General features: G+C 58.9%; 1 protein-coding gene across 1 annotated transcript in view; it reads left to right on the forward strand.

Annotated features, from left to right (window-relative positions):
• ZC3H3 (zinc finger CCCH-type containing 3) overlaps positions 1 to 26,998 on the forward strand; it is a 73,514-nt gene that overhangs the window by 5,293 nt on the left and 41,223 nt on the right. The window contains 3 exon segments of the mRNA XM_006879434.1: positions 1,583 to 2,843; positions 3,317 to 3,510; positions 18,222 to 18,375. Of these exon segments, the coding sequence (XP_006879496.1) occupies positions 1,583 to 2,843; positions 3,317 to 3,510; positions 18,222 to 18,375 (1,609 nt within the window).

A 26,998-nucleotide genomic window follows, 5' to 3' on the forward strand; every position in this document is an offset into this window, starting at 1 on the left:
CTTGAAGCCATGTTGCCCTGGCATGTCATTCAGTCTCTGAGACTTGGTTTCTTCTTTATAAAACCAAGATGAGAATAACTTCCCTGAAGAAGTGTATATACATGAGCGTCTATGAGAGCTGGGTCCCTGAATGGTCATGTCATGTGGAGCATCAAAGCCGTGAGGGGCAACAGGGACAGGAGGAACACCGACCCCTGCTTTTACTCTCCTCTTCAAGCCAGGGGAGGACTGCTGGCCTGGTCTTCAGGGAATCACACTGTTGACCCAAAGGCAGCCTTGCTGGTGGTTTGCTTACCAGCAGCTCAGAGGGAGAAAGGCAGGCAGTGTCCACCTGTGATTTATGTACAGTCTTGGACACTTGCTTGAGGGTCACCGTGAGTGGGTTCTGACTTGACTGAAGTGTGTTTGAGGTTTTTCCCTTCAAATCCAGATTCTGAGTCCCAGTGACCCCTCAGGACAGAATCAGAGTGCCCCCCAGGAGTTCCACATCTCTGACCTTGACAGAGTGAACTGCCACACCTCTTTCTCCCATGGTGGCTGGTGGGTTCAGATCACCCATCTTACTGTCAAGAGGATCCCTCTCCTGTGAATACTTATTTCATCATCCAGACAGGACCTTGTTTTAGGGACCACCAGGCAGACTTGACCCATGTGAGCCTGTGACAGATCTAACCCTGGCCTGACCTCTGCAAGGTCCTCAGTCATGGCTTTGTAGTCACTGTGTCCATCTGTCTCATTCAGGGTCCTTCTCTCTTGCACTCACCCTCGTTTTTTATTATTATTTTAAAACTTGATTGTGATTTTCATGAATGTTTACAGAAAAGCTGGATTCTCATACGTTTTCTGGTGTACCTTTTCCTCCCTTCCCCTTCCCTAGTTAGCTTTTTAAAAATTTCTATTTTTTTTTTTTTTTTTTTTTGTTGCACATTTTCTTCCCTCCCTCCCCTCCCGACTCTGTGGTGCACCCCTTGTTCCAGTTTGTTGTCATGCGTTTAAGGTCTAATCATACATCCTTCTAGACACTTCTTCCCTCATCTGTTCTGCCACTCCTTTCCCATTCTCACCCACCCGCCCCGTCTGTCTGTCTTGCTTTATAGCAGCAGTGTTATGTAACACTCATCCTTGTGTGACTCGCGTGGTGTCCTCTCCCGTGTCAGGGAGAGCTTCATGAGTGAGTTGTTTTCACTGCTGCCTAATATTCCGTTGTGTGAGAGTACGTGGTTTTTCTATCCTGTTGCTTGTTGTTGAGCACCTCATGCCTTAGTACCAGCCACTCCCGGAACGGTGCCCAGGTACGTCGAAGTCTCACCATGCCCCCAAGAGCATTTGGGTTGCAGTTCTGCCAACAGAGAGTTCATTTTTCTGGTGGTCCATAGTGTGTGTATTTGATAGCTTTTGCCTGAGCCACAGTTCAGAGTCGTCAGCTGCACGTCATCTCGGGGCCACTTCCCGAGGGAGGTGATGGCTGTCAACTCCCAGCTCCTTTGGGTGGGAACTAACGGCTGTAGCCATCTTGCCAGTAGATGGCTTAGGAGAGCTGAGGTTGTGGATTAGGCGGTCACGTGTGATTCTGTCTTCCCAGGTCTGATTGATGACTACAAAACCCTTCACGGCAGTGCCCCTGCCCAAGGCATCTCAGCCCCTTCGCGCTGGCAGCCACCTGCCTGCCACCGTGGCAGGGCCTTTGATGCGCGGTCTTCTGGCCATGCCCGCAGGGACTTTGCTCCGCACCACGGGTCCATGTGGCGGAAGAAGTACTCCCTGGTCAACAAGCCTCCAGGACACGCGGAAGTGCTGGACAGCCAGGATGCGCAGCCCGCTCAGGGGCTGCACCCCCAGGCCTGTGTCCTGGAGAGGCAGGTTCAGCTCAGCCCTGATCAGAACATGGTCATCAAAATTAAGCCATCAGCCAAATCGGGCTCTGCCAGCCCCTCAGGGGCCCAGAGCGGCCGTTTAGAAGCATGCCAGGCCACTTCCTGGACTGACCAGAGACCCAGAGAGGGAGAGGGTGAGGCCCCTGGTGGGAGACTCCAGCATTCCAAACCTGGCCAAGTCAGGGCCCGCTGCCGTGGGGCTGACCCCCTGCTGGTGTGCCAGAAGGAGCCGGGCAGGGCCCGGGTGGTCAGGTCCGGGAGTGCTGTAAGTGGGAGCACCTCGGAGCCCCAGCGGACAGTCAGCGAGGGCGCCATCACCACCAAGGCTCGTGGCCTGCCTGCCACACCTGAGCGCAGCGGTGGGGCCTTGGGCCGGAAGCCGGGCTTGAACTCAGCGGTTAGCTGCGGGACTCAGCTCTTTGGGACCAGGAGGGTGGAAGGCAGCCGCCCAGATCAGTCAGATCCAAGGCCCAGGCCCAGGGTGGCCCGGGAAGCCTCGCTGCCTGCGTCCTGTCGCACCAGCAAGTTCCGGAAGAACAACTACAAGTGGGTGGCTGCGTCAGCCAAGAATCCTCGGGCCACCCGCAGGGCCCTGAGCCCTAGAGGAGCCCCAGAGAACTTGGGCAGGGGCCCCAGCCTGGCAGAGAGGGCGGGGAAACCACAGCTCAAATTGGGTCTGGACGCCAAGGCCAGGAAGGCCGCCCCGCAGCCCAGGCCTGTAGCTTCCTCGAGCAAGTACAAGTGGAAAGCCTCCAGCACCTCGTCCTCCTCATCCTCCTTCCACTGGCAGCCAGAGGCCAGCGCCCGGGACCGTGCTGCCCTGTTGTCTCCTGTCCTGTCACAGTCGCCCCCTGAGGACAGGCTCACAGTTGGATCCAGTGGCACAAAGACACTTTTTGGGGAAACTTCACTCTCGGGGTACAAGGTGAAGAGCCGCACCAAGATCATCAGGCGGCGGCCCAGTGCCAGGTATGTGTGGGCAGGTCGGGTGGGTGGGCCAGTACTGAGGTCCTGGTCACCGGGCTGTGGGGCTTGGGCATTGCCCTCAGGTGGCTTGGGGTTCCCAGAGGGCGGTGGCAGTGGCAGGAGGGGGTGAAGGATGGTGCCCCTGCTGCGTGCAGCCTGTGGAAACACTGTCCCTTAGTGACGGTGACATGGGGCTTTTCAAAATTATTATTTTATTATTATTAATTTTAATGAACATTTACAGAGATTTTGGATTTTCATTCATTGCTTGTTGCACTTTTCTCCCTGCCCACCCACCCCGACATGGGGCTTTTGTGAGGTCCTGACCGGGTCCCTGCCTTGGTCCTAGCATGGCCCTCAGTCCCCAGGGCTGATGGTGAAGGACCAGTGGACTGCCAGAGGCCCCTGGCTGAGGACGGGCAGGTGGAGAGGGCTGGCCCGGGTGCGGTGGGAACTTCCTACCTTGTTTTTTTCAGCCTGCCAGGGGACAAGAAGACCAGCTCGCCTGCCACCACTGTAAAGAGCCCCTTCAGCCTGCGCAGGAGACAGGCCCCCCGGGGGAAAGGCAGTCCCGTCCTGAAGAAGACCCCCAACAAGGGCCTGCTGCAGATCTCCAGGCACCGGCTGTGCCGCCTGCCTCTGGGCCGCACCCACCTCCCTACAAAGGATGGTAGGAGCCAGAGCGGGGGAACCTGGGGCTTGTGGGGGCCAGGGACAGCCAGGGTCCAGGGGCAGTGCAGGACTGGGGTCGGTGAGGGACAGGGGCAGTGGGGGACTGGGGGTAGTGGGCTGTGAGCATATGAGGGTGAAATGGAGCCCTGGAGGGGGCAGAGGTCCCCTAGGCTGCAGCCTGCTCTGCTTGCTGTTAGAAGGCTGGTCTGTGTCCACGTGACCATAGAAAGAGGCTGTGGTGTACCGGGTACATCTTTGGTCAGACCCCTGGGAGGGTAGGCGGGGGGGCTTTCGTGGGAGGTCAGCCCCAGGTGGTGCCCCTCACCCCCACCCAGGTGTTTCTCCCACTCCTCTGACGGCTGCAGGCCTGTGTGACTCTGTCTGCCTGAAACCTCTCAGGGTGGAGCTCTGGATGGGAACCGGTTCCAGGGGCAAGGCCTAGGTGCTTGGGGAGCCCTGCTGTTGCTAGTTATAGGGGTCCTACTCCTACCCTGGAGCCTTAGGGGAGGCACCATCTTTAGGATGTGTTGTCTCTGCAGCCCAGGCCGTGGTGCAAGGTCCCCGGCAGAGGACCTCCCCCTTTCCTCCCTGGGACACTGGCCTGGATGCCCCTCACCTTGTTTTTGCTGCTCAGGAGCTCGGTCAGGCTGCAGCCCCTCCTCTGGCTACACCCTGGCCCGCATCTCCAGTGCCCACGCTGCTCCCCAGAGAGGAGAGAGCCTGGTCATGACAACAGAGGCACAGTGACCACAGCACGGGCTGCTGCCACGGGGTGGGATGGGGCGTCCCATCACTCATCCCCATGTGCCCGCCTGCCCACCCATCCACATACGCCTCCGACCACCCCCACTAGTACACATATCTACCGTCCATTCCCCTACCACCCACCCGTACCTATCATCTCCTGCCTCACCACCCACCTGTCACCTCCCCATCTGTGTCCACTTACCACTCACCCACGTTCGCGCCCTCCCACCTGTTGACTCACCCGCTTATTTACCATCCAGCCATCCATTCCCCGTCCCCCCAACTCCACACCCATCCATCCACCCCTTCACTCAACAAGTGTGTCTTTTGGGATGGACATGTCAAGTCTAGAAACTCGATGATGTAGATGGAAGGACATGATGTGCTGACACCATGTCAGTTCTTCCAGGAGGGACAGGCTCAGAGGAAAAGAACCAGGATGATGTGCTGGTGCTGCTGGGGTTAGGTAGTCAGGGAATGCTTCTCTGAGGAGGTGACAGCATGGAGGCCACGTGGGGTTTCAAGTGCGAGGCGCGGAGTGGAGCGGGCCAGGCAAGCCTGAGGAGGGACCCTGGGTTTGCAGTGGGGAGACAGGAATGGAAGAGATGATGGGCAGTCCCAGGTATCCTGCAGGCCTGGGGATAGGGCCTTCAGGGGTAGGGAGCCAGGGAGCCAGCTGGAGACCTCATAGGGGCCTGGGCTCTGAAGGGTATCTGGGTGGTGGTTAGGGGTAGGGCACTGTGGGGAGAGTGGCACGGCCATGAATAGAGGGGCGTGGCCATGTGGGGGGACTGTGGGATGGGTGGGTGTGGCCATGTATGGTGGCTCAACACCACTGGACGAATAGGTGTAGCCATATTCAGTGGGTGGGGTCAGTGTGTGTGTGTGTGTGTGTGTGCGCGCGCGCGCGCCTATGACCACAGGTAGGCGTGTCCATGTGCAGTGGCATAGGGCACTGTGGGATAGGTAGGTGTGGCCATGAGTAGAGGGGCGGGGCCATTGTGGTTGGGTGGGCGTGACCATGAGTAGAGGGGCGGGGCCACTGTTGGTGGTTGGGTGTGACCATGTGTGGTGGGCCGGGTCACTGGTGTGTGGGCGTGGCCATGTGCGGAGGGATGGGGCACTGTGCATGGGTGGGCGTGGCCATACGTGGGAAGGCGTCCCCACCGTGGGGGGTGGAACAGGCTGAGGCTGCATGGAGGCTTCTCTTGATCAGTGTCCTCAACGGGCCCTGATCCCCAGGCCACTTTTCCTTCTAGAGTGGCCAGTGACTGCCCAGGTGCCACAGAAGCACGTGTGCTCCCGGCATGTGGTCCTGGTGTCACGCCGCACTGCAAAGCTGCCGTGTGGCCAGCAGAGGGTGCGAGCGCCCTCCCTAGCCTCAATCCACCTTTTTCTGGTAATTGATTGCCTAATTTCCTCTTTATGTGAAAGAAAGCAGATATCAAGTAATTTGCAGCAATAACCTGCTAATGCTGGGCCAGTATCGAAACTCCCCTGTTCATTTCAAGTGGCAGATAAAACACTAATACATAATTATCCTTGCAAATTGGATTGTTTTAAATAACCAAAAGGCTACGGCCAGGAGAGCCGATCCCATCTCCCTTGAGTTACTATTGCGGTGTAATTGCTGCGTTCAATCAATTTCTCTGGCATTAGAAATTCCATCACAATCAACATTAAGCTTTATTCATTGTGATGGCTAAGAGCCGGGCCATTTCTCCTCTTTTTCTTAACTGGCAAAATTAATCAGGGGAAAGATTTTAAACATTTACCCGTTCCGAAGAGGTCAGCGCTGCCACTCTACCGCTCAGCAGATAAGGGGGCTAATAAAAAGAAAATTGAATTACTAATGACCACTAGGAACCGAGTATATAAAGCCTGACAGTCGCCCGGTTCAGGAAGGGGAGAATCAATTTTCCACGGACAAGGTGTGCTCATTTTTTATTTTGGTGCATATTATCAGCAGTTTAATCTGAGCGAGCATAAACAGGAGGAAACAGTTAGGGAATAATGAGCCTGAAGCAGTAAGTGCCGCAGGAGAGATGCTGTACACAATTTATTCGGTACAACAGATAATCGCTTTAATTGAATTCAAAACTGCACTGTTCAGCAGCCTCCTGGCCTCTTGTGGCCTGCCTTCCCATCGGGACTGCAGCTGTAGGGACTCAGCTCAGACGCCTCTGGCCTCCAGGTGAGCAGCTAGAGCTGGACTTTAGCTGCGTGGGCTGAGGCGAGTGGTCCTTGGCGTCCCTGGAGCCTGGGCTGGTCAGGGCTGACTGTTGCTTCCCTTCTCTCCTGGGGCTGGACCCATGGGCTGCTGTGGTGGAAGGTGAGGTACACAGGAACCATCTTCTGGCCAGGGGAGTCGTGGCACAACTGTGCTCATAGGGGTGGTACCGCCTCAGCAGTGTGGAGTGTGGCACAGGCCTCCTGGAATCTGGCCCAGCTCACAGATGCAGGAAAGGCATCTGGGCAAAAGAGACTTAAGCAGCAGCTTACAGTTTCGGCCTGTGTGATGCGGGCAGAAGAGCCAGTCCGCGTGGTTTCCAGCACGCCTAGGACTCTGCATACCTCCACCCACTGTTATGCCCACTGTTATGCCTCTCCAAGCACCCAGGCAGGCAGGGCAGACTTGTACCTCCTTGACTAAGTGTCCTCAGGCCCGAGGGCTCTGGGTGGTAGCTGGTCGTGGGTTCCTGCCAGCTGCTTGGAAATGCTTGCTGCCATCTGCCACGCAGAGTACCACACATGAGCAGTGCCGGGCTGCAGGCAGGAGTGGTCTGGCAGGGCCTTGGCCCTAGGAGACCCCTCCCCTTCACCTGCTGGGGACAGTGGATGTGTTGGCAGTGGCCTTGCCCTGCTGTTCTCCTCCACACAGCTCATATCTGTGTGCCTGATGCTGGGAGATGGGGCAGAGGGAGCTGCAGGGCCAGCTGAGCTCCTCTGGTTGGTCTCAGTGATCTGTGCACTAGGCCACAGCCAGCTCTCACCTTCCTAAGAGGGTGTCTTTGGGGATGATCCCCTTCTCCGGTGAGTGCTCCTTTGAAGAGGTATTTGGAGCCCCCTGCGCTCTGTGACCAGACCCTCACTCCTCGAATCCCTCCTGTCCACCCTCTGCTGGAAGCCCTAGCTGGCCCCTCCAGTTCCAGCGAGGGAGCCTGCCTGAATGGGTGATCTGCACAGGATAGACCAACGTGTGAGCCACATTCTGGCTGTGGTGTGCAGGGCAGCCCAGGGGCCTCCTGGTACCTGCAAGCCTTCATGCCCTGGGCACTTTCCTGCATCTGCAGAGCCCTGGGCCATGCCCTCCAGGCTGGTGCTCCCATGCCTCCAAGCTGCCTGGGCCACACGGACGTGCACTGGACTCCAGTGAGCATGCCGCCGTTGGGAACCCACACCTGGCTTCCTGGAAGGACACTGTCCTTGCCTGCACCCCAGCAGCCCTCCTTGGACAGGCTTTATCTCATCTGCTCCTGATCCACATCCCGCTTCTCTGCTGAACCTCCCTCCTCTCCGATGCCTCGCCCCTTAAATGGATTCATTCCTGTATGGTGCGCTCCCTGCCGCCTCTACCTCATCTCTGCTCCCTCTGTGACTTCCCCTCCTAGGTGGAAGTCTACTCCGATCTGATGTTCACATCTCTGTGCTGTCCCTTCTCTCCCTCCTTCCCATCTCTGCCTTTCTCCAGTCCTCTCCCTTCCTCAGTGTCCCGCCCCTGTGAGCCCTGCCCCTCTGACGCCCCACCACCTGACCCCCTCACTCTTCTGTTGGTCCTACCCATTGGCTATCCCGGGCCTCTCTCTGGTACAGGACTGGCCTGCTTCAGCTCTGCCCTGGCCGTGGTCTGCAGAGGTAGGACTGTACTTACTTCACCCCAGGCAGCAAGTAGGCTTAGGAGGCAGCAAGGATGCCCTGGCACTGAGCAGAAGAGGGACTCCCAAGGCCCTGGCCGTGTGGAAGGGGTCCCGTGGGGTGCAGAGCCCTGCTGATGAGGGGCTGCTCATGCAAACTTTTCTCCCTAAATCTGAAAGCTGCTGTCACCCTCCTGGCAGGCCTTGGCCCAGAAGACCTGTTGGAAGCGTTCCAGGAGCAGGGGGAGCTGGCCGAGGTGGTCAGTGGTCCGAAGTGGGCTGCCAGCTTCCCGAGAGGACAGTGAGTCTGTGTGTGTGCTGACTGCTGGATGGGGGTCCTGGGGCCAGTACCGTCTCAGGCAGTGCGTGCAGTGTCTGTCAGGTTTCAGGGCAGTGACTACCGTGAAAAGCCAGGAGAGACGCTAAGTCTGAAGTCCTGCCCCTGGCACGGACAGTGCTGAATTGGGTACGAGGCTACCGCAGCTGCATGGTGCGTGCATTGTTTGTTTTATTTTTCTGTTTTTGACAGTTTTATTACTTTATTTGATAGCTGTATCACTGTCTGTAGATTTTGAAGTGGTGACAGGTGCTTGGTCACCAGTGTCACAGCTTGTCTGGAACTCTTCATCCTCCTCACGGTTTATGGACACCTGTGCATGGGGGTGGTAGGGGACATTCCTTGGTCCTTTGGCCCAGACGGCTTAGTTAAGCTTGGGGTCAGTGTGAACATCTGGTGTTCCCAACTCCTTCGTGGCAAATTTCCGGGTCTCCTTGAGTGCGGATGTGCTTGTGAATGTTGATGGTGGTCTCTCTGGTCACCACTGTGTTGATGGCAGAATGGCCCTTCTCACCACCATTCTATGTGGGGGCCGTAGCGCCGGGAGCAGCTGGAAAGGAAGAGGGCAAAGGATGGTGGGCACGTGGCCTCTGTGTTGCGTCCTCACGCCGTGCCCATTGATTCTTAGGAGGGAATCAGTGTGAGGTACCGTGTATGCCTGGCTTCCTGCCAGTGCCCTCCCCTGAAACGTGGCCTTCTGCTAAACCATTGCACCCCCCATCTGTCCATCTGTCTGTAGCTGATAACCACACAGGGTGATGTGCCAGGGCTGCCCTCCTGCCCGACCCCCTGCCCGTTTCGCTTGCACAGCCCAGTGGACAGGCACTGGGCCTGAGGCAGGACCCTCTCGACTTCTTCATCTGTAGCTGCTGAAGTGGCTGGCATTTTCCTGTCAGGGACACTCTGGGTACGGCTCTGTGCTCTTGGGGGAGCCTCCCACAGTGCAGGCACCCAGCATCCGGCAGGAGTTACTCCTGGGATGCAGCCAGTGTTGGGGAGCTGTCGCCTCTGCTCTGGATCTAGATCAGGGCAGCTGTTGGAGGGGATTGCTGCAGCCATTGGGGAGCTGGGTGGCTGTGGAAGGGTCAAGGTCACTGCAGAGGTGGCTGAGGGGTGCTGCAGCCATTGGGGTATAGGGATGGCTGTGAGGGGCACTGAGAACTAGAGCCATTGGAAGGAACAGAGATGGCCACAAGGATACAGACTGTAGCCATGGGGGTGGCCAGTGGGGACAGCCATGGGGAGGACAGGGGACAGGAACAGCTTTTTTGGGGGGATGGACTGCAGCGTGGGGGATGGGGTTGAGGGCCTCTGGACCTGGGAACAGGTGGCCGTGGTGGGGTGTGGTGGCCACACGGAGACAGAGGCAACTGGGAGACAGTTAAGCTTTGTTGGACAGCTGCCTCTGGCCTGTGCTTGTGGTTACTCGGCTGAGGCCGTACCCAGACTGAGCTGGCTGCATCTCAGGGAGGTGGACGGAGGACAGTGCTTGAGGCCCAGCTTGCTACCGTCCCTCCCTCTGTTCTCCAGGCAGGGCCTCATGTGTCACCCCAGGGTCAGCTTCCCTCCTAGACAGCCATTGGCCAGCCCCGGTGACTGCTGTGGACTCCAGGAAGGGGGCAGCCTTGTCTGGGAACCCCGCCTGTCCTGAGGCCCTTGCCAGCCAGCTTGCACCTGACTAGGCTCCCTCTTTGTCTCCCCAGATTGGCAGCCCCCAGCTTTGTGTCCCTTGGCTGGGGAGTGCTGGGCCTCAGGGCTGGGTGCACGCCGGGCTGTGTAGAGAGGTCAGGGTGGTCCAGCTGTGGGCCAGAGCCCCCCGTCCTTGTCATGGGTAGTGTCCTCTGGGGAATTTTTCTGACTTGGGCCCTGAGACCGTCCCTAACAGGCAGCGAGGCCGGCGACTGGCGTGCAGGCTCAGTGCTCAGTGCTTATTTTCCGTCCTGGGGCATCAGGGGCCATTAGTTGCGCTTTGGATGGGCATTTGGTGAGAGCTGAGCGGATAGATCTGTGTCTAATGGTGATTCTGAGACTCTGCGGCTCGCCTTCTGGGAGTGCTCATGGGGGTCTGAGCTGAGGCTCCCAGGCGGGCTGCCCATGGGACCCAGGAACTGAGGCTGCCCGTGGGGTAGATGGTGGGCGGAAGAGCAGCCTCGGGTCAGGACTGTCCGGCTGGTAGGCAACACTGGTGGTGTCCACCGTGCCGGGGGAGCCTGGGGCAGCGGGCACTGGTATCCAGACCCAGGGTAGAGGATCAGGGTGGATGTGAGAGTGGGTGGAGTGCGCACAGGCCTGTCTGGCCCAGGGGCAGAAGAAAGGAGGGGCAGAGGCCGCGTGGAGTGGAGGAGGCCCAGGTGGGCCTGTGTACAGACGGCCCCAGGGACCAGTCAGAAGTCTGCCAAACGGGCCGGCGTGGAGCAAGGCGGCATTTGCCTGGCTCGCAGCTGTCTCCCTGAGGCCCTGCTGGGGCCTTCTTTCCCTCCTGGTCCCCAGTCCACCAGGAGGTGAACTCCAGGGCCCCCAGCTTCCTGGAGGGGCTGCTGCATGGAGGTCTGCTTGGAGAGCCTGGTGGGGACCTGAGGGAGCAGGAATCCAAGTACTGTCCTCGGTCCACTTCGCCCCGGTGTTCTGAGGCTCTGAGCCGCAATGCCTCTGCCCGAGATGTAGGGGTGTCTGCTAGCTCCCCCCTAGGGGCCTGCTTGAGACAGTGGAATGAAAAGGTGGCAGCCCCTGGCCCCTGGGTGCCTGGGCTCAGTGGGGTGTCCTAGTGGTGTGGGTGAGGCTGAGCAGGTGTACAGGCTGGTCTCCCATGCCCTGGGGAGAGTCCCCTGCTTTGATGCAGGAACTAGACCTGTGCCTGTCAGTCACAGTGAACAGGTCTGTGATAGCCATTGTGTCACACCTGGCCTCAGTCACCGCAGACTGCCCCATGCCAGAACTGTGGTCACCACCAGTGTCCCCACTGCACAGCTTAGCTGCCTTGCCAGGAGGGACAGCCGGGCATGTTTGTGGTGGGGCTGTTGTGATGGTGACGGTGAGACCTCTCATGGCGGGCCATTGTGCTCGTGACGGTGTATGAGGCCAGGTGCTCACAGTAGTTCCTCCTCCCCCCACTGCTGCACCCTGACCCTGACCCTTCCCCATGGGGGGCTGTGTGGACCCCCCACTTCCTCTCGCTCTCTCAGTGGGAAAGGTCTCTCAGGAGAACTCTCGGGCCGGGCAGGTGCTGGCCGAAGATCTGTAGTTTGTGAGTGTGGAGTGGCCAGCTCCCTTGCCACCAGGGCCTGCTCAGGACCCTCTGAGAGATGCCACCAGCCCCACCCATCACGAGTCCACAGTCTTGCCCCCTTGGCCCGTGGCTGGGTGCTGGTTCAAGACAGTGGTATGTGGGGGCCTGGCTGGGTAGGGACTGAACTGGTGGTTTGTAGTGTCCCCCTCACCATACTGGAGGTCAGGCTTTGTGTGTCTGAGCCAGGTCCCCCACGTGGTCTAGCTTAGGACTGGTGCGGGAGCTGGCACATGGGTGAAGGGATGCAGGTGTTGAGCAGGGCATGTGATGGGTCATCGGGGCCCGGGCACTGGGCACTGACTGACTCGAGAGTGTGAGTCGCTGGTGTGTGACCTAGGCCACAGTGTGGCTGAGTGAGGTGGGAGGGGGTATCTTTGAGGTACTGCTGCAGCCAGGCCAGTAGAGGGTGCCTGAGGGTCCACGCCAGGAGGAGCCCAGCTCGGCCTTGCCCAGTGCTGGTGTGGCTTGAGGGGCTCCCATGACCTGTTGAGTGGGCAAGTGAAGCTGATACTTGGTGGCGGCCCCACCCTCACCCGGTGTCCCCCTCAGGCCACGGTGGGGTCCTCTGCTCCTGGGTTTGCCATTGTTGTGGGAACTTTAGGCCTTCCCCAAATTGTTACAGCAGCGTAGCTGACACATCTCGGGTATCTTCTGGTCCTTTGTCACTGGCTTCTTGTGAGGCAGTCCGTGGATAGATGGTGGAGGAGCGTCGTCTGGGAGCCTCAGGCCCCGTCCTGGCCTCTGGGGATGGACGCCTGGCCTTCAGGCAGCGGGCCCTTCTGTGAGCATTAGTGTCTCTCATTCCTTGTCCTGGGACGGCCCCACGTCCAGACCACATAGGTGCCACTTTAGTGTCAGCAGCCACCGGGCACAGCTTCTGCTGAGCGCGTGTCAGAGGCAGTCAGCTCAGCGCCTGACCGGGGTGTGGCCTTGGCAATGGCACTGCTGGCCCTACACGGCCTCTCTCCCACCTGCAGCCTCTGTGTCCCTGCAGCCTCTGCTGCCAGAGAGGAGGGTACCATCTTCACTGGCCTAGGTGGCCTGATAGAATCCCAAGAGACTGACTGAGTCCTTGGGGAGACCCTGTTGGGGCCTGTCTTCTTGGAGACCCAGGAGAGGGTATCAGCCAGAGGCTGTGCCTCGCAGGTCCCCCAACAAGGTGCTGCAGGCGAGTGAGGGCCTGGAAGGGATGATGTGGTTAGAGACTGGAGGATGGTCCACACCCCCACGCCATGTAGCCAGGCTGTGTCAGTGCGATAGATGGCCAGGTGGTAATTGCAGGGCCTCGTAGCGGACCCCTCGAGCGTGTCTGTGGCGGGTGGGCTCAATCTCATCCCTAATGGGGCTCTGACAGGCTGCAGCATCTCAGCTGACAGGACTGTCATTAAGCTCCAGGTAGTGGGATGCGGGACACGGGCCCGCACAGAGATGTCGCTGACAGTGTGATTTGTCATCCTGCGCCCAGACTCTCGTACTGCGGGGGGCTCCACGGTTAGACAGCAGTTCAGAGCATCGCCGTGGTCGGGTAGTCAGGGACGCTCATCGCAGCCAGATCACTCTCTGAGTCCAGCCACCGTCCAGCGTGGTCAGCACAAGAGGAAGCTGGGAGCCTGCCTGGTGGTGCCCGTGCCCTCGGTGTGGGTGACCCTGAGAGACGACATCCAGCCCTCCTGGAAGACGGCAGTGTGTGCCCTGGACCGGCAGGGTGACCGTCCCCTGTCCCCTGCAGGGAGGGCTGTTTATGTGGGTATGCACGTGTGCCCTGCCACCGCCTCATCATGGTCTCCAGACTCTTGTGCTCATTCTGGGTGGGACAGAGGCAGGCATGCCCTTGGCCACCTGTAGGTGCCTGCCTGGGGCCCTCGCTGTCTTAGCGAGTCTGCCGACAGGCAGGACAGCGGATCCTCTGTGCCGTCAAGTTGTGAGAGCCGGTCCTCCCGAGAGACTGCCCTAGAAACAACCACTGGTGGGCCGGCTGGAGGACTCTGGGTGGGTGGAGTGTGGAGCGTGGCTCCTGGTCCTCGGCTGCCCGTCTGCCACTCAGCTCCACGGCTGTGGGCTGATCCAGCACAGGCAGCCCTGTGTCTGAAGTGCTGGAAGTGATCAAGAAGAGGAAAAGTGGAGTGATTTATTAGGCTCATAAAAATTCATACTCGGTGACTCCAGTCAGCGCACTGAAGCTTGTTAGAGCTGCGCCCTGGCAGCTCCTGCCGTGCGGGGGTGGGGGGTGTGCGGGTGGGGGTACTCCTCCTCAGCCCCATCTCCACTGTCCCGCCTGTGTGCACGTTAATAACCCTTCCCAAGGAGGGGCTTTGTGATGGTAATGAGGCCAAGCCAGAGAGGCCTGGGAGGTGGTGGGAGGGGACAGCGATGAGAGCTGACAGGGTGGCCCCAGTTCACCTGTGCAGGACGGGGCGGCCACTCATTTGCTGCAGCGGTCCTGTCCCCGGGACCCCACCCGTCCCGCAGTGGCCACTTGCCCTCTTGGGCCCTCCTTTTATAGCCGAGCGGCTGCCCTCTCTGCAGCTTGACTGTGTACCCGACGTTGGGGTTTCTGTTGCGGGGAGAGGGCGCAGGCGCCCCCAATTCCTGGGACAGGCTGTTCCATGGGCTCCTTTCCCCAGGCAGTGGCAGCTGGCCCAGCCTTGTGGGACCCCCACCCATCCCCTACCTCTCCCTGCAGGGTTCTGTCTGCTGGAAGAGGATGTCCATGCCTGTCCTTACACAGCGGTGGGCACTGGGGTGGTGTGGCGCCAGTGGCCAGCTTGGCCAGGCTCCAGAGTGCCAGGACGGTGTGATCTTGGGCAAGGCACTGTTCCGGCTGTCCTCTCAAGAACTCGAGGTGCTCACCCTCGAGAGCGAGGGTGAGGACGGTTGAGCGGGATATGCGGGCGGCACGTAGCTGCCTGCATCCAAGGCCCTTGGGAGCCCGGGCTCTCCCCGCCTCAGGTGCTCAGCAGGGATCAGACTACCCAGCTCCCGTGTTCCACCCTCCTGAAGCTTTCCTTGGTCTCTGAGATGGGCCTGGGTGGAAGGAAAGGGGCGAGAAGGGCAGGGGTGTGGTCCAGCGCAGGCCTCCAGCCTGATGACGGTCAGCACGAGCGGAGGGAGGGAGGTACTGCGCTCATGCTCACCCTCTTCAGGTTTCGGGGTGTGGCTGTAAATCAGTGGGTGCTGCACCCAGGACGGGGGTGAGGACAGGGCCTCATGGTGGGCGTGTGGCCCTGGGGCTGAGGTGGCTCCAGGGTTGGGTGAGAGATGGTATCGTACGTGGACATCTGGAGGTGTCCTGGACTGCTGTGCGCAGGCTGTGTGGGGACCTTTGGGGACTGTTTTGACCTAAGGATTGTGGTGCCGGTGTTGGGAGGCCTGTGAGCAGATCCTGCCCCAAGCAGATGCTTCCCTGGTGTGCTGCTGGCCCTGAGGACCGAGACTCTGAGCCTTCTCGACCAGCACCGTGGGTGGTGGATGCCCCTGGCTCCTAAAGGGAGGGACACTGGTCCCTGCAGACAGGCCCACTGGGGAGTGCTGTGCTCTCTGGATGAATCCCTTACTCTCGTTAGACCGCTGTTCTGTGTCCACTGGGTATCCTGACCCACAGCAGCGCTGGAGCCTGTCCTAGAGAGATGGGCTGAGCTGTGACCGTGGGCCTCAGTGGGCACAGGTCAGGGCCTGAGCCAGTCCCTGTGGGCTGGGCATAAGGCTGTAGGGCATGGTGCCCTGTGGTCGCTCCGTGGAAGGATGAGCAGTCCCAGCCAGGAGCGCACTGGCCATGCTGTCCTCAGCGGTGAGTACAGCGTGCTGGCCCTGCCTTCGGACACCCTGTGTGTCCGCTCGGTGTCCTCCCCGAGTTCCATGCCACAGCCTGGTGCAGGCCAGCAAGGTGGGGTAGTGTGATGCCTTGTGCATGGGCTCCCACATGGTGTGCTCCTGTGCCCACCTCCAGCCTTCCTGGAGTGCAGCTGCCACAGCAGGCTAGCCCAGTCCTCTGGGAGGCAGGGCCTGGTCGGGCACTCCGTCCATTGTAGTGAGGACACAGTGGCGTGACACCCACCCGCCGTCTGATGTTATCTTCCTAATGCTGTGTGGTGCCTTTATCTAGGGCCTGTGTTGGCTCTCATGCCTGCTGTTTGTGGACTCGTGGAGCTGGGCTGGCCTGGCCTGGCCTCCATGGCTGTTTCTGACTCTCCCACATGGCCTGGGACACATGCGTCAGAGCCTCACAGACCCAGGAGGGACTCACAGCACAAGGCCCATCACCAGGCCTGGTCCAGGAGCTGTCATCTCCGCAGCCAGCTGGGTTTCTCTGTCCCTCGCTTTGGAACGGGCCTTCTCTGGACTTAGGCCCGTGACACGAGGGCCTGGGCAGACCACACCCCCTCCCCTCAAGCCTGGAGCCTCCTCCCTCCACCCTAGCTACACTTCACACAAAGTAGCAATTCTCCTTTCATCTTACTCATTAACCAATTGTGAAATTAGCAGCTCATTTTCTTTCTGGTTATTTCCCTTCTAAGTTCCATAAAACTCTGAACTCCTCAACCCGAGCTCAGTTCGAGCTGGGCAGGCAGCCAGCATGGGGCTTGAATCGACTCTGCCCCCGGACGGGACGGTGGGCACAGAGGTGGGCACCCCGAGCTGCCTCGTGTGCCTCCAGCCTAGCCACTGAGCCACAGTCCAGGCGGTGAGCTGTGGGCCATCATGTGTCCGTGCCAGCTGCTGGTCCACCCTCGCGGGCAGCCCTGCCCAGCCTGCTGAGTGTGCTGACCGGCCAAGAAGGCCCCGGAGAGCCGGCCTAGAGTGCACTGTGGGCAGGAGGCCGAGGCGCCTGATGGATGGCCTCATATCCCATTCAAATATGATGCCAGCAGATTTTCTGTACTTCGTCTTCCATTGCGGTAGTAAAGTTTTTAATTAGGAAAGCTAATGAGATCGATTAGTCATTAGCAGTGACCCCGGCATGGCGGGGCGCGGCCGTGTGTGTGGGCCTGATAAGACCGCTGGGGCATTGTTTGCAGTAAAGGCGCGAAGCACTCGATTTGAGTGAAATGTGCCACGGGGAATACATCATGCGGAGAAAAAAAATTACAACCCTGGGAGGCTGTAATGAAGGGAATTAAACTAACATCCTATCTAAATAACATGATTATCTACACAAAACCCCCGCAGCCAGCAGGAGGAACGAGGAGTGCTGCTGGCGGGCGTGCAGGCGGCTGGGCGGGGGCCTGGCCTCGGGCCGCCCTCGCTCCTGAGTGGGTCCCTCTGAGGAGGGCACCTTCGTGGGCCGAGAGCAGCTAGTGACTGAGCGGGGCAGAGGCCGGGCCCCAGCTGGCCTAGCTCTGCATGCTGCTCTGTCTCCTGACCGGCCCCTGGGGGCTGGTATCATCAGCCTACCAGGACGTGGCCTCAGGACACCCCTCACCTTCCGTCCACCCTGCCTCTCGGGACCCGCAGCGGGAGGGAGAAGGTAGTTTCATCTGAGGGGATTGGGTGTGGACAGGGGGCGCTGTTGGCGCTGTGGACACAGCTGAGTGGGGAGGCCAGGCCAGAGGCCCTTGGCCATTCCCCCAGCCACAGAGCACTGCTTTGGCAACGTCTGGCCCCATGCAGGTGGGCGTGTCACTTGGCCTGGGACCAGCGGAGCTGGTAAGGAGGACCAGGTTAGGGTAGGGGTTGAGTACAGGAAGTGGGAGCAGTCTGTCGGGGCATCAGCATGAGGTGTTGAGCCTGTGTGGGACAGGCGGGTCCTTACACAGTGAGCTGGCTGGGAGGCAGGTGCCTGTGGCCTGGGCTGTGTGAGCTTTCCTGATCTGGGCAGTCAGTGTCCTCTGGTGAAAGCCAGGCAGTTAACACTGCCTTCCCGAGCCCAGACAACCGCTGGCCAGGAAGGTGCTCTGGCCAAAGAGTCTGCCCGCCCTGCCAGCCGGTCGGCGTGAGAGCTGTGGCATCTCAGCCTACAGTACGCTGCAGAAGCTGATGATCGCACACGTCAGCGTGTCAGGCAGGGCTCAGTGAAGGGCCAGGGGCAGTGGAGCCGTGACCAGCTCTCAGTGTCCACTGGCCTGCAGGGGGGTGAATTGTGCGATGAGGCCAGGGGGCCAGTGGTGCTGTGGCAGCTTGTTCTGTGTCTGCTGGCCCCATGTTCTGTGGCCATGTAGCCTCCCTGCCCTTCCTCGGCTTTGGGGACTGCTGGTGAGGGCTGAGCACATGGCTGTCCAGGCCAGCTACCTGGACCATGTGTGCCGGACAGTTCCCCAGGCCGTGGCAGGCGCTAAGAGCTGAGCGGGTCCTGTCAGGTGTTTGTGGACGTGGACGTTGCAGAGTTTTTGCCCCCTGAGGAGGGCCTGTTGGAGATGGCTTCAGTGACAGAGCCAGGCTCTCGGGTAAGGCGCCTAGATTATGGATCTGGGTCAGAGGAGCCCTCACCCACTGACCCTGGGCTCCAGGTTTCCTGCCGATTGCTGATCCTGGACTTGGTCTCTTTGCAGCAAGCAGCCTGTACGCCCTGCGCACGTCACCCAGCAGCAAAGTGATCAAGACCCGCTACCGCATCGTCAAGAAGAGCCTTCCCCCTCCGCTTGGCACCCCACCCTTCCACCATGGCCTGCCCACCTGGCGCACCCGGCGTCTCCTGCTGCCCAGGTACAGAGACACTGCTGGGGTGTGTGTGTGCACTGACCGCTGGGGGAAGGGGACACTGACTGCTCTGTCAACAGGGCTAGGGACTTGGAGGGGGCCATCACATCTGTCTGGTGGCCATGCAGGGGGAGACCCAGGCGGGCAGAGTGCGTGCGGGGTGAGCCTGCGCCACAGCTCGTTAGCTGGGGACTTGCAGAGCTCTTCTGTGTGTTTAGTGTTTTCCACCCCAGGGATTACTGGCCTGTCCGACCACATGCCTGCACATGCGTGCTGCATACACATGCATGCATACAGCCACACATGTGCACACATACGCATACATGCGCGCACACATGCACACACGCACACATCCACATGTGTGCACACATGCATACATGCACACACATATAGCCACTCACGTGCACATACGTATACATACACACATGCACACACACAACCACACACACATGCATACAGCCACACACGTGCACACACACAAATACACGTATACATGCACGTGCACACATACAGCCACACACATGCACACGCACAAATGCACACATACATACACACATGCATTCAACAACTCATATGTGTGCACATGCATACACACAAGGACACAAGCACTCATTCACACACACGTGTGCATACCGCCACACACCCATGCACACATATATGCACACACACATACAACGTGTTTGGTGCTTAGGTTTCCACGCACATGTGGGCACACACTCCCTCCTCAGGGTGCCCCACTCTGTCACTGGTCAGCTCACACAGCATGTGGACAGGACAGTCTTGGAGCCCAGTTGCTTTGGCTATCGCTGGCAGTGACCCAAGCTCTGGGGCCCTTTCCTCTGCTAAGGGGGGGCAGTGAGTGGGCAATGGCTGACCCACCCCTCTGTCCCTCTCCTGTTTGTCGCCCTGGGCTGCCCCTAGTCCTAGTTTAGGAACAGAGTCTGCTGCAGGGTGACCTGATGCCCGTGGAGGTTGGGCTGCCCTCCCAGCATCCTGTCACCCTTGAGTGTGGGCCAGGTGGGGTGCCCGCTGAGGGCAAGGGTGTCTGGGATTGATGATCTCTGGCCTCTGTTCTCACCTGTGCACAACTTCCATGGACTTTTCTGGAGGCAAGAAAAAGCTGGAAGTATATTTTAAATTAATTTTACTGGAGTTTTATTTTTGTAATATTTTTGTTTTAAATAGATTTATAAGCATCTTAGGGGCTCTTTCTACAAATTTATGAAGATCATTTTCACTCTCTCAATAAGGTTAAATTTACACCTGCTATTTCCATATTAATTCACATTGCTAAGTGGATCTCATTTTCTTCCGTTCTTCTGTCTGGTGAGCCTGGCCTTTCCTAATGCAATTTCCCCACTAAATCACTGTGATCAGGGGTCATGATCGAGCTAAATTAACTTAAATTAATTTACTTAATAAGAGCCTGGATCATGGGAACGAGGCTCAGATTGATTGATTCCCCAGCCCCCACCATTGACATCTGGGCCGTGTTCCCCGAAGTGGGGGAGACAAGCCTAGGGGTCCAAGGACTCATGGTGGCTTTGCCCAGCATGGAGGGCACCTCTGGACCCTCCTGCTCAGGGACTTGGTCCTGGACCACTTCTCTCTTGACCCCTCCCGTCTTGGCCTCGTATTAGATGTGGGACAGGCTGTGCTCAGAGGCTCCGTCTGTGCTCCTTGGAGGCTCCTTGTGTCGGGAGTGAGGAGGGGCTGGGGCAGAATATGGCAGGTACATGAGGGCCCTTGGTGTGTGAGGGTCTCAGCCCTGGACTAGAGGCCTTACCCAAGGTCACCTGGCACTGCCCTCTCAGCAGAGTGGCCATCCACTACCTGCCTGGCTCCTGGCTGAGAAAGCAATGAAGCCAATCTCTGGGGTCAGCACTGGCCTGGTGCCTGCCCACCTGTCAGAGTGGGGACACCCCAGCATAGTCAGCTGGCCTGTGGTCAGTGACCTCTGACTTGCTTGCTTCCTCCTCTTTCCTTGGGCAGAGAGTGGGTGATGGGCTTCAAGGGGTGCAGGACTGTCCAGCCAGGTGGTCCTGGGTCCCAGTGCTGCTGTGGGGACTGGACTGATGGACTTTTCTGAGTCTCTGCTGGGGAGGGGCCATGACTGTGACTCGAGGGGCCACCTGCTGGGGCCGGCAAAGGCCTCGAAGTCCTGGGGAGATTTTGTGGGGACTGAAGAGGCCACTTTGGACAAGCATCAGCCAGGGCAGGGCCACACTTACACTGTAGCCTGGGTCCCGTGGGGGGCCGTGTCGAGAGCCAGTGGGCGCTGAGGGGCTGCTGAGATGCACGGATGCGCCACAGCCTTTCCCCTGAACCTCGGTTTCTCGGTTGCCGAATGGGGTCTGCCTGGCCTCGGCACCCCACAGCTATCGTGCTGCTGTACCAGCCCTGTCCTGGGTGCGGCCTCCTCGACCAGGCGTGGGCATGGACGCACGCGGGGAGGGGCTGAGGAGGAAGCAGGCCAGGCTCGGGTGTTTCTTGACATGGTGATTGGAGTGAAAGTTGATCGAGTGGTCTGGTTTTCAGTCAGCCCTTCCTGCACCTTTAGCCTGATACAGCACCCGCAGGGGCCGCGTCTCGCCTGCTGCGCTGGGGCTCCTCTCTCCTTTCAGCCACTCTTTCCACTTCTTGCCTTCCGGGTCCACCCTTGGACAGTGCTGCCCCCTTGACCCTGTGTGACGGGACGCTGAGGAGGAGGACCACCCTGGTGAGGGTGTTTGGGTGAAAGTAAGACGTATGCTGTCCCGTGTTCAGAGGTCACTGAGGGCTGCCGTCTCGGAGTTCCACAGCCGTGTTAGGATCAGCAAGGCTGACCTGATGTTTGCATCCTGTTCCGCATTCCCCCACTGTCGAGGCTCTTCTGCTGCCCCCTGTTCCGCATGGTCAGTACTGGGCTTCAGGACCGTGGCTGAGACGGCGCAGTGATCCTGTGCACCGACTGTTCAGTACGTCGCTGCTTTTCTTCTCTCCTGATGGTTGTGTGCAGGACTGGTGAGAGTTACCCCGCGGATGGGCCCGGAGGTCTCTGAGGAACGTTTGAGGAGGGTCTGTAGCCACGTGTGCTGGGCAGCAGAGCAGTGGCTGTGGGGCTGAGGTCAGGGAAGCAGCCTGAGAGCAGAGGCTGGGGTGCCTGAGACGAGCCGAGTGGGCATGAGTGTGTGTATGTGTCCAGGCGCATGTGAGTGCATGAGCATGTTGTGTGCGTGCACTTACACATGGAGGTACGTGAGCATGTGTGCAAACATGAGCACGCGTAAGCATTCGTACAGGTGGGCACGCATATAGGTGTGTAAACACGTAAAGAGGTGCATGTGCGATGTGTGTGAGTGTGTGCGCATGAGTGAGCGAGCTTGTGTGCGTGTGTAAACGTGTGAGCACACGTGGGCCGGTGCACGTGTAGACGTGAATGTAGGCAGGAGTGTGCAGGCATGTGAAAATGCGTGCAAGTGAGCAGCCGGTGCTGCGGTGACGGCCGCGCTGCGGTTGGACGGACGCTGTGTTCACACACAGTGGGCCTGAGTTCAAGTGTCCTGAGGAAGGCCCGCTCTCCGCGGGGTCCGGGGGATGCGTCGTGCCCTGTGCGGGCCCGGCATCCGCTGGAGCTCCCCACGCGTCTCGGCAGCCGTCTCCTCTGGACCTCGCCGTCCTCAGCCAGGGCTCCTTGCGTTCCTTTCTGGACACTCCTGCCCTCGATGCTCTGTACTCGCGTCTCCTTTCATTTCTTCTGTGAAAAAGAGACACTCCTTTTACATGTGATCGGAGCATCTGTGTCCCTGTACAGCTGATGGACTGGTCAGGCCAGCATGCATCACATGTGCTCTGTGTGCACGTGTGGGGATCACATCACTGTGGGACTCCTAAACCACCAACAGTCATGGCCCAGCCAGGCGTACCTACATAGTGGGGAGACACAGCACGTTAGAGCACACGTGGCCCTGTGCGGACGTGCGTGTGTGTGTGTGCGCGCGCACACTCGCGCGCAAGTGGTCCTGTTGTGGATGTGTGTGTATGTCAGTGCGTGTGTGCACGTGCATGTGTGTGTGAGCACAGGCAGCCCTGTGTGGATGGGTGTGCATGTGTGTGAGAGCACACACAGCCGTGTGTGTGTGTGTGAGCACAGGCGGCCCTGTGTGGATGTGCGTGCATGTGTGTGAGAGCACACGCAGCCCTCTTTGTGTGTGTGTATGTGTGCATGTATGTGTGTGTGAGAGCACATGCGGCCGTGTGTGTGTGTGTGTGTGAGAGAGAGAGTATACAGGTGGCCCTGTGCGGGTGTGCTTGCTCGTGCATGGGAGAGCACCTGTGTGTCTGGGTGTGCACTGTGTGGAAGCTTGTGTTTGTGTTGGTGAGAGGGTGTGTATTATGTGTGGAACACGGGTGTGTACATACATGTGTAAGTGCATGTATGTGAGCGTGTGTGTGTATTCAAATGTGAGTGCATGTGAGCATGTGTGAGAACATGTGTGGGACCATGTTAGCATTTTGACACCTGCGACTGTGTGAGCGTCCGGATACATGCATGTGTCAGAGTGTGTGATTGCATGTGAACAGATGAGGCTGCTTGTGTGTGAGAGCGTGTGTCTGCATGTGAGTGTGTGTGAACACCAGCACTTCTGTGAGCAAACATGTCTGACTGTATGTGAGCAGAGATGTTAATACAGTCGCAGAGGTGAAGACGTGAACCCGTATTCTGAGCGTGTACATGTGAATGTGTGTGTGCGGGGACCCACTGATGCAGCCTCTCTCAGGGTCTGGTCTCCTGCAACCGTCAGTAGTACCTTCCTCCTGGGCAGCACCTGCTGCAGCCTGGCCCGTGGGCACCAGCAGACAGCTAGGCCATCTGTATCCATGCTTGCTGGGACCGGCATCCCTAGCGCGGCCAGGCAGCTGGCAGGAATATGTTGGTCTCTACTGGGGACGTTGACCCCAGACATTCCAGTGGGGAGCACAGCTAGGAGATCAGGGTAGCAGGACTGTGCTGATCAGCTCTTCCTGTCTAGTCAGGCCGCAAGTCCAAGGCAGTCGGCAGCTGTGTCTTGGCCTCATGCGTGCTAGCTAGCGTGTTCCCAGGAGCTGGTCCGTGGCTGGAATGGCCCTCCTGACAAGGGTTGGGGAGTCACAGGCACAGGAGGGATCCTCCCTGGCTCCTCAGGCACAGCAAGTGGGGGCCCAGTGACATCTGCAGGCTGGCAGTGGGGGCTGGAATCGGAGCTTCAAGGCTTGGGCCTTGTGGATGGCTGTGGGCTGTGTCTGCCTGGCCTAGGCTATGGCCAGGGTAGGGCCTGCCTAGGGACCAGCGGGGAGCCAGTGCCCAGGTGCCGGCCCAGCCCCTCCATCAAGATCCCCCCCTGCAGCCTCACTGCCTGATGATACGCCTCTCCTTCACAGAAGCTAGAGAGCGTTGGGTTGTACACGCACAGCAAGAGCTCAGAGCACATGGACAGCGAGTCTTCAGGATGCACGCACGTTGAGAAGGTGCACAGCAGGCACAGGGTAGCTCAGAGTATGTGGACAATGAGGCTTCAGGACACACGCACAGTGAGAGCGTGCAGAACAAGGACACATGCACAGCTGGGGCTCAGAAGAGCTCATGATACGCGGACAGTGACACTTCAGACGCTTGCACAGCAAGGGCACATGCAGCAAAAGCATGCACACAGGGCGCAGGATGGTACACACAGTGGGGGCCCGGGACGCACAGTGAGGGCCCGGGACGCACAGTGAGGGCCCGGGACGCACAGTGAGGGCCCGGGACGCACAGTGAGGGCCAGGAACACATGCAGAGCTGAGCACAGCGAGTCTTTGGCTTTCTCTTGCTCTGAGTCTGGCGGGCCTGCTGCCTGCCCCTCGCCTGGCTTCCCGCATGTTTGTTAATCTGAGGCTGACACGTGACTTATATACTGAAACTGCCTGTCACTTTCTTCTTTGTTCCAAATTCATTTGACTGCAAAGTGCGACATAAACAGAATCACCACGTTCATGCAGACGGATGGGCCTTTCCAGCACCACACGGCCTGGCTCGTGGCCGCCGCGTGCTGCCGCCGTGTCTGCAGTAAATCGTCATTGTCGCTTCACAGACATGGCTCAGCTGCCATCAGAGACGCCCGGCCCAGGACACATCTGCCTGGACCCGGCATCTCCAGACCCTTTTACCCCGGTCCTCTGCAAGTGGTTTTGGGACAGCGTCCACAGACATGGCAGGAGTCCTCCCCAGAGGCCCAGGGTGAGGTGGGAGCCGAGAAGCCTGAACCCAGGGAGGCGGGCTGGGCTGAGGTGGCGTCTGCTAAGGGGCTGCCAGTGGACGGCTGGCAGTGGCCACAGGACAGACAGGTGGTAGCAGCTGAATGTCTTCAAAGAACTGGGCAGCGCTCTGCTGGGGTGCTGCCTGCTCGCCCCATGTGTGGCCTGGCCACCGGCCTCTGCGCTCCCTGCTTGACTGCAGGTGCAACCAGCAGGTCTGAAAGGCCCTTTGGTGCCATGTGCCAGTCCACACAGTGTCACAGCCTCCTTTGGCCTATGCCGTCCCTGTGTCTGCCTGTGGGCCACTTTGTGAGGCGTTTGGAAGGTCTGTGACCCTGAATACCTGTGTGCCCTTCCAAAGGATCACGCTTGAGTGCAGCCCCGGGACAGTCAATGCCTCTGGAGGGTGCTGTGCCTTGTCCCGCCGGCGATCTCGCGAGCTCACACCTGTACTCTTCCGGGGGCTGTGACAGCCTCCAAAGCACCACATCACTGAGTTTTGGGGGGCAGCTGCTGGGCAGCACTTTCTCTGAGGTGCTGCCTTTGCTGTCTCCAGTTCACTCCCTGACATTGCTGGGTGCTCTGTCCCCAGGACACTGGTGCCACAGCATCTCAGACTGTGCTGTAGGGTGTGCTGCCCCTTAGTGGCCTGGTCTCATATAGAGGACACACCTGTCATGCTGGCCCTCCCCCCTTCAGTCTTTGTCACTGTGTCTTTCTCTGAGAGAAGAGAGGATTTGTCCAGGATCAGGGGCTGGGCTGGATCACATGGGTGGTCCTGCCTAGGCGGAGTGCAAGGACGTTGGAGGTCTTCACGGCCTTGTGCCCAGTGCCCTCATTCACACACTCTTGGATGTGGTGGGTCTGATTAACATCAGCCCTGCTTGCTGCCAGCTTTCCTAAGCTCTCAGTCACACCACTTCTCAGGAGTCCCATAGACCCAGAGGTGACGAACAGCCTGTCCTCGCTGCCCGGGAACCTGGCCAGAGAGCGCCCTTCCACCCCCAGCTCTCAGAGCCCTGCCACGCACACTGTGAGAAGGCCCACGTGGCCCACCTCGTACCCCCGCGGGCAGTGCTCTCAGGCCCTTCCTGAAGAACAGGCCTGCTGGGCACCTTCCTCGTGCCTCTGGGGGTGCTGTGCTGCGAGCTGGACCACTGGGGTCCCTGGGGAGTCCGGAGGTGCCCTCAGGGTGATGCCAGCCCCCACTGGGCAGCCTCCCGCCCCCCTGGCCTCCGCAGCAGGTTTGTGGGGTTTTGTTTTATGAGAACAGTGGGCCCCGGCTCCCCAAGTGCTGTAAAAGTTAATGTGATGGTCTCTCTGTGCCTGTGCTCATTTTTATAATTTTTTATTTTATGAAACAGGACAGGGAGCTTAGTGACTTATTACTATTCATTTCGTTTCCATGCAGTAAATATTGATTCAGTTGGGGGTTTTCAATTTAAACCACTCGGCGATTATATAAAATATTACTGGCCTCTGAAGTTCTGCTTACCGATCATTCGGCTGCTCATTAAGGAAGGAGTACGGTGTTTAGATCCTCTGCCTCCATCATCCTAATGGATGGGCTGAGATACGCTTTTGCACGGAAGGTGCCACAGAGGCTGCTGGCGGGGGCTGACAGCGCGGATGCAGCTCTTCATTTGGAAGTCGGTTCAAAGCGTGCGCTGATTTATTTCTTTCTGTGTGTCTGAGGCGGGCAGGCCTCTCCGCTCCACACTCCGCAGCTGTGCTGGTGACAGCTGGCTGTGGCCGAGGCTGCCTGCCGGCTCCTCTGGGCTAGAGCTCCTGCTGTGCAGGCTGCTGGACTGGACGTCCTGTGTGTGGGGAGTGGCTTGTTGGTACCGCCCTCCCTGACGCCACACCCCGCCCTTGGTGGTTCAGGGGTCAAGGGTGAGAGCCATCCTTCCGGCTCCCAGGCTGTCAGCTGGTTCCCAGGGCTGTGGGGATGTGGCCGGCCTGGGAGCCTTGTCCAGCACAGCGGGGCTGTCCCTGCGTGCCCTTGGTGTCCTGCCTCTCTGTGAGCTGTAGGGCCTGTAGGGGTCTTGTGTGTCCAGGGGGCTGGCTAGGGGCCCTGCTTTGCCCTTCTTTCTGTTCCTTGTGTGATCGTGAACCATGTGTCACATGTGAGGGCTGTGTGTGTGAACTGTGTGTAAAGTGTATGTGAACTATGTGCATATGAACAGTGTGAGAGCTGTGTGTGTGTGTGTGTGTGTGAACAGTGTGAGAGCTGTCTGTGCATGTCCTGTGTGTGAACAGTGAGAGCCGTGTGTGTGTGTGAGTGTGAGAGAGAGAGCTAGAGCTGTGTGTGAACAGTGTGAGAGGGGTATGTGTGTGTGTGAAGTGAGAGCCGTGTGTGTGTGTGTGTGTGTGTGTG

Source organism: Elephantulus edwardii, unplaced genomic scaffold (genome assembly GCF_000299155.1).
Source record: "Elephantulus edwardii isolate Elephantulus edwardi_28Jun2011 unplaced genomic scaffold, EleEdw1.0 scaffold00003, whole genome shotgun sequence".
In the NCBI taxonomy this organism is placed as follows: domain Eukaryota; kingdom Metazoa; phylum Chordata; class Mammalia; order Macroscelidea; family Macroscelididae; genus Elephantulus; species Elephantulus edwardii.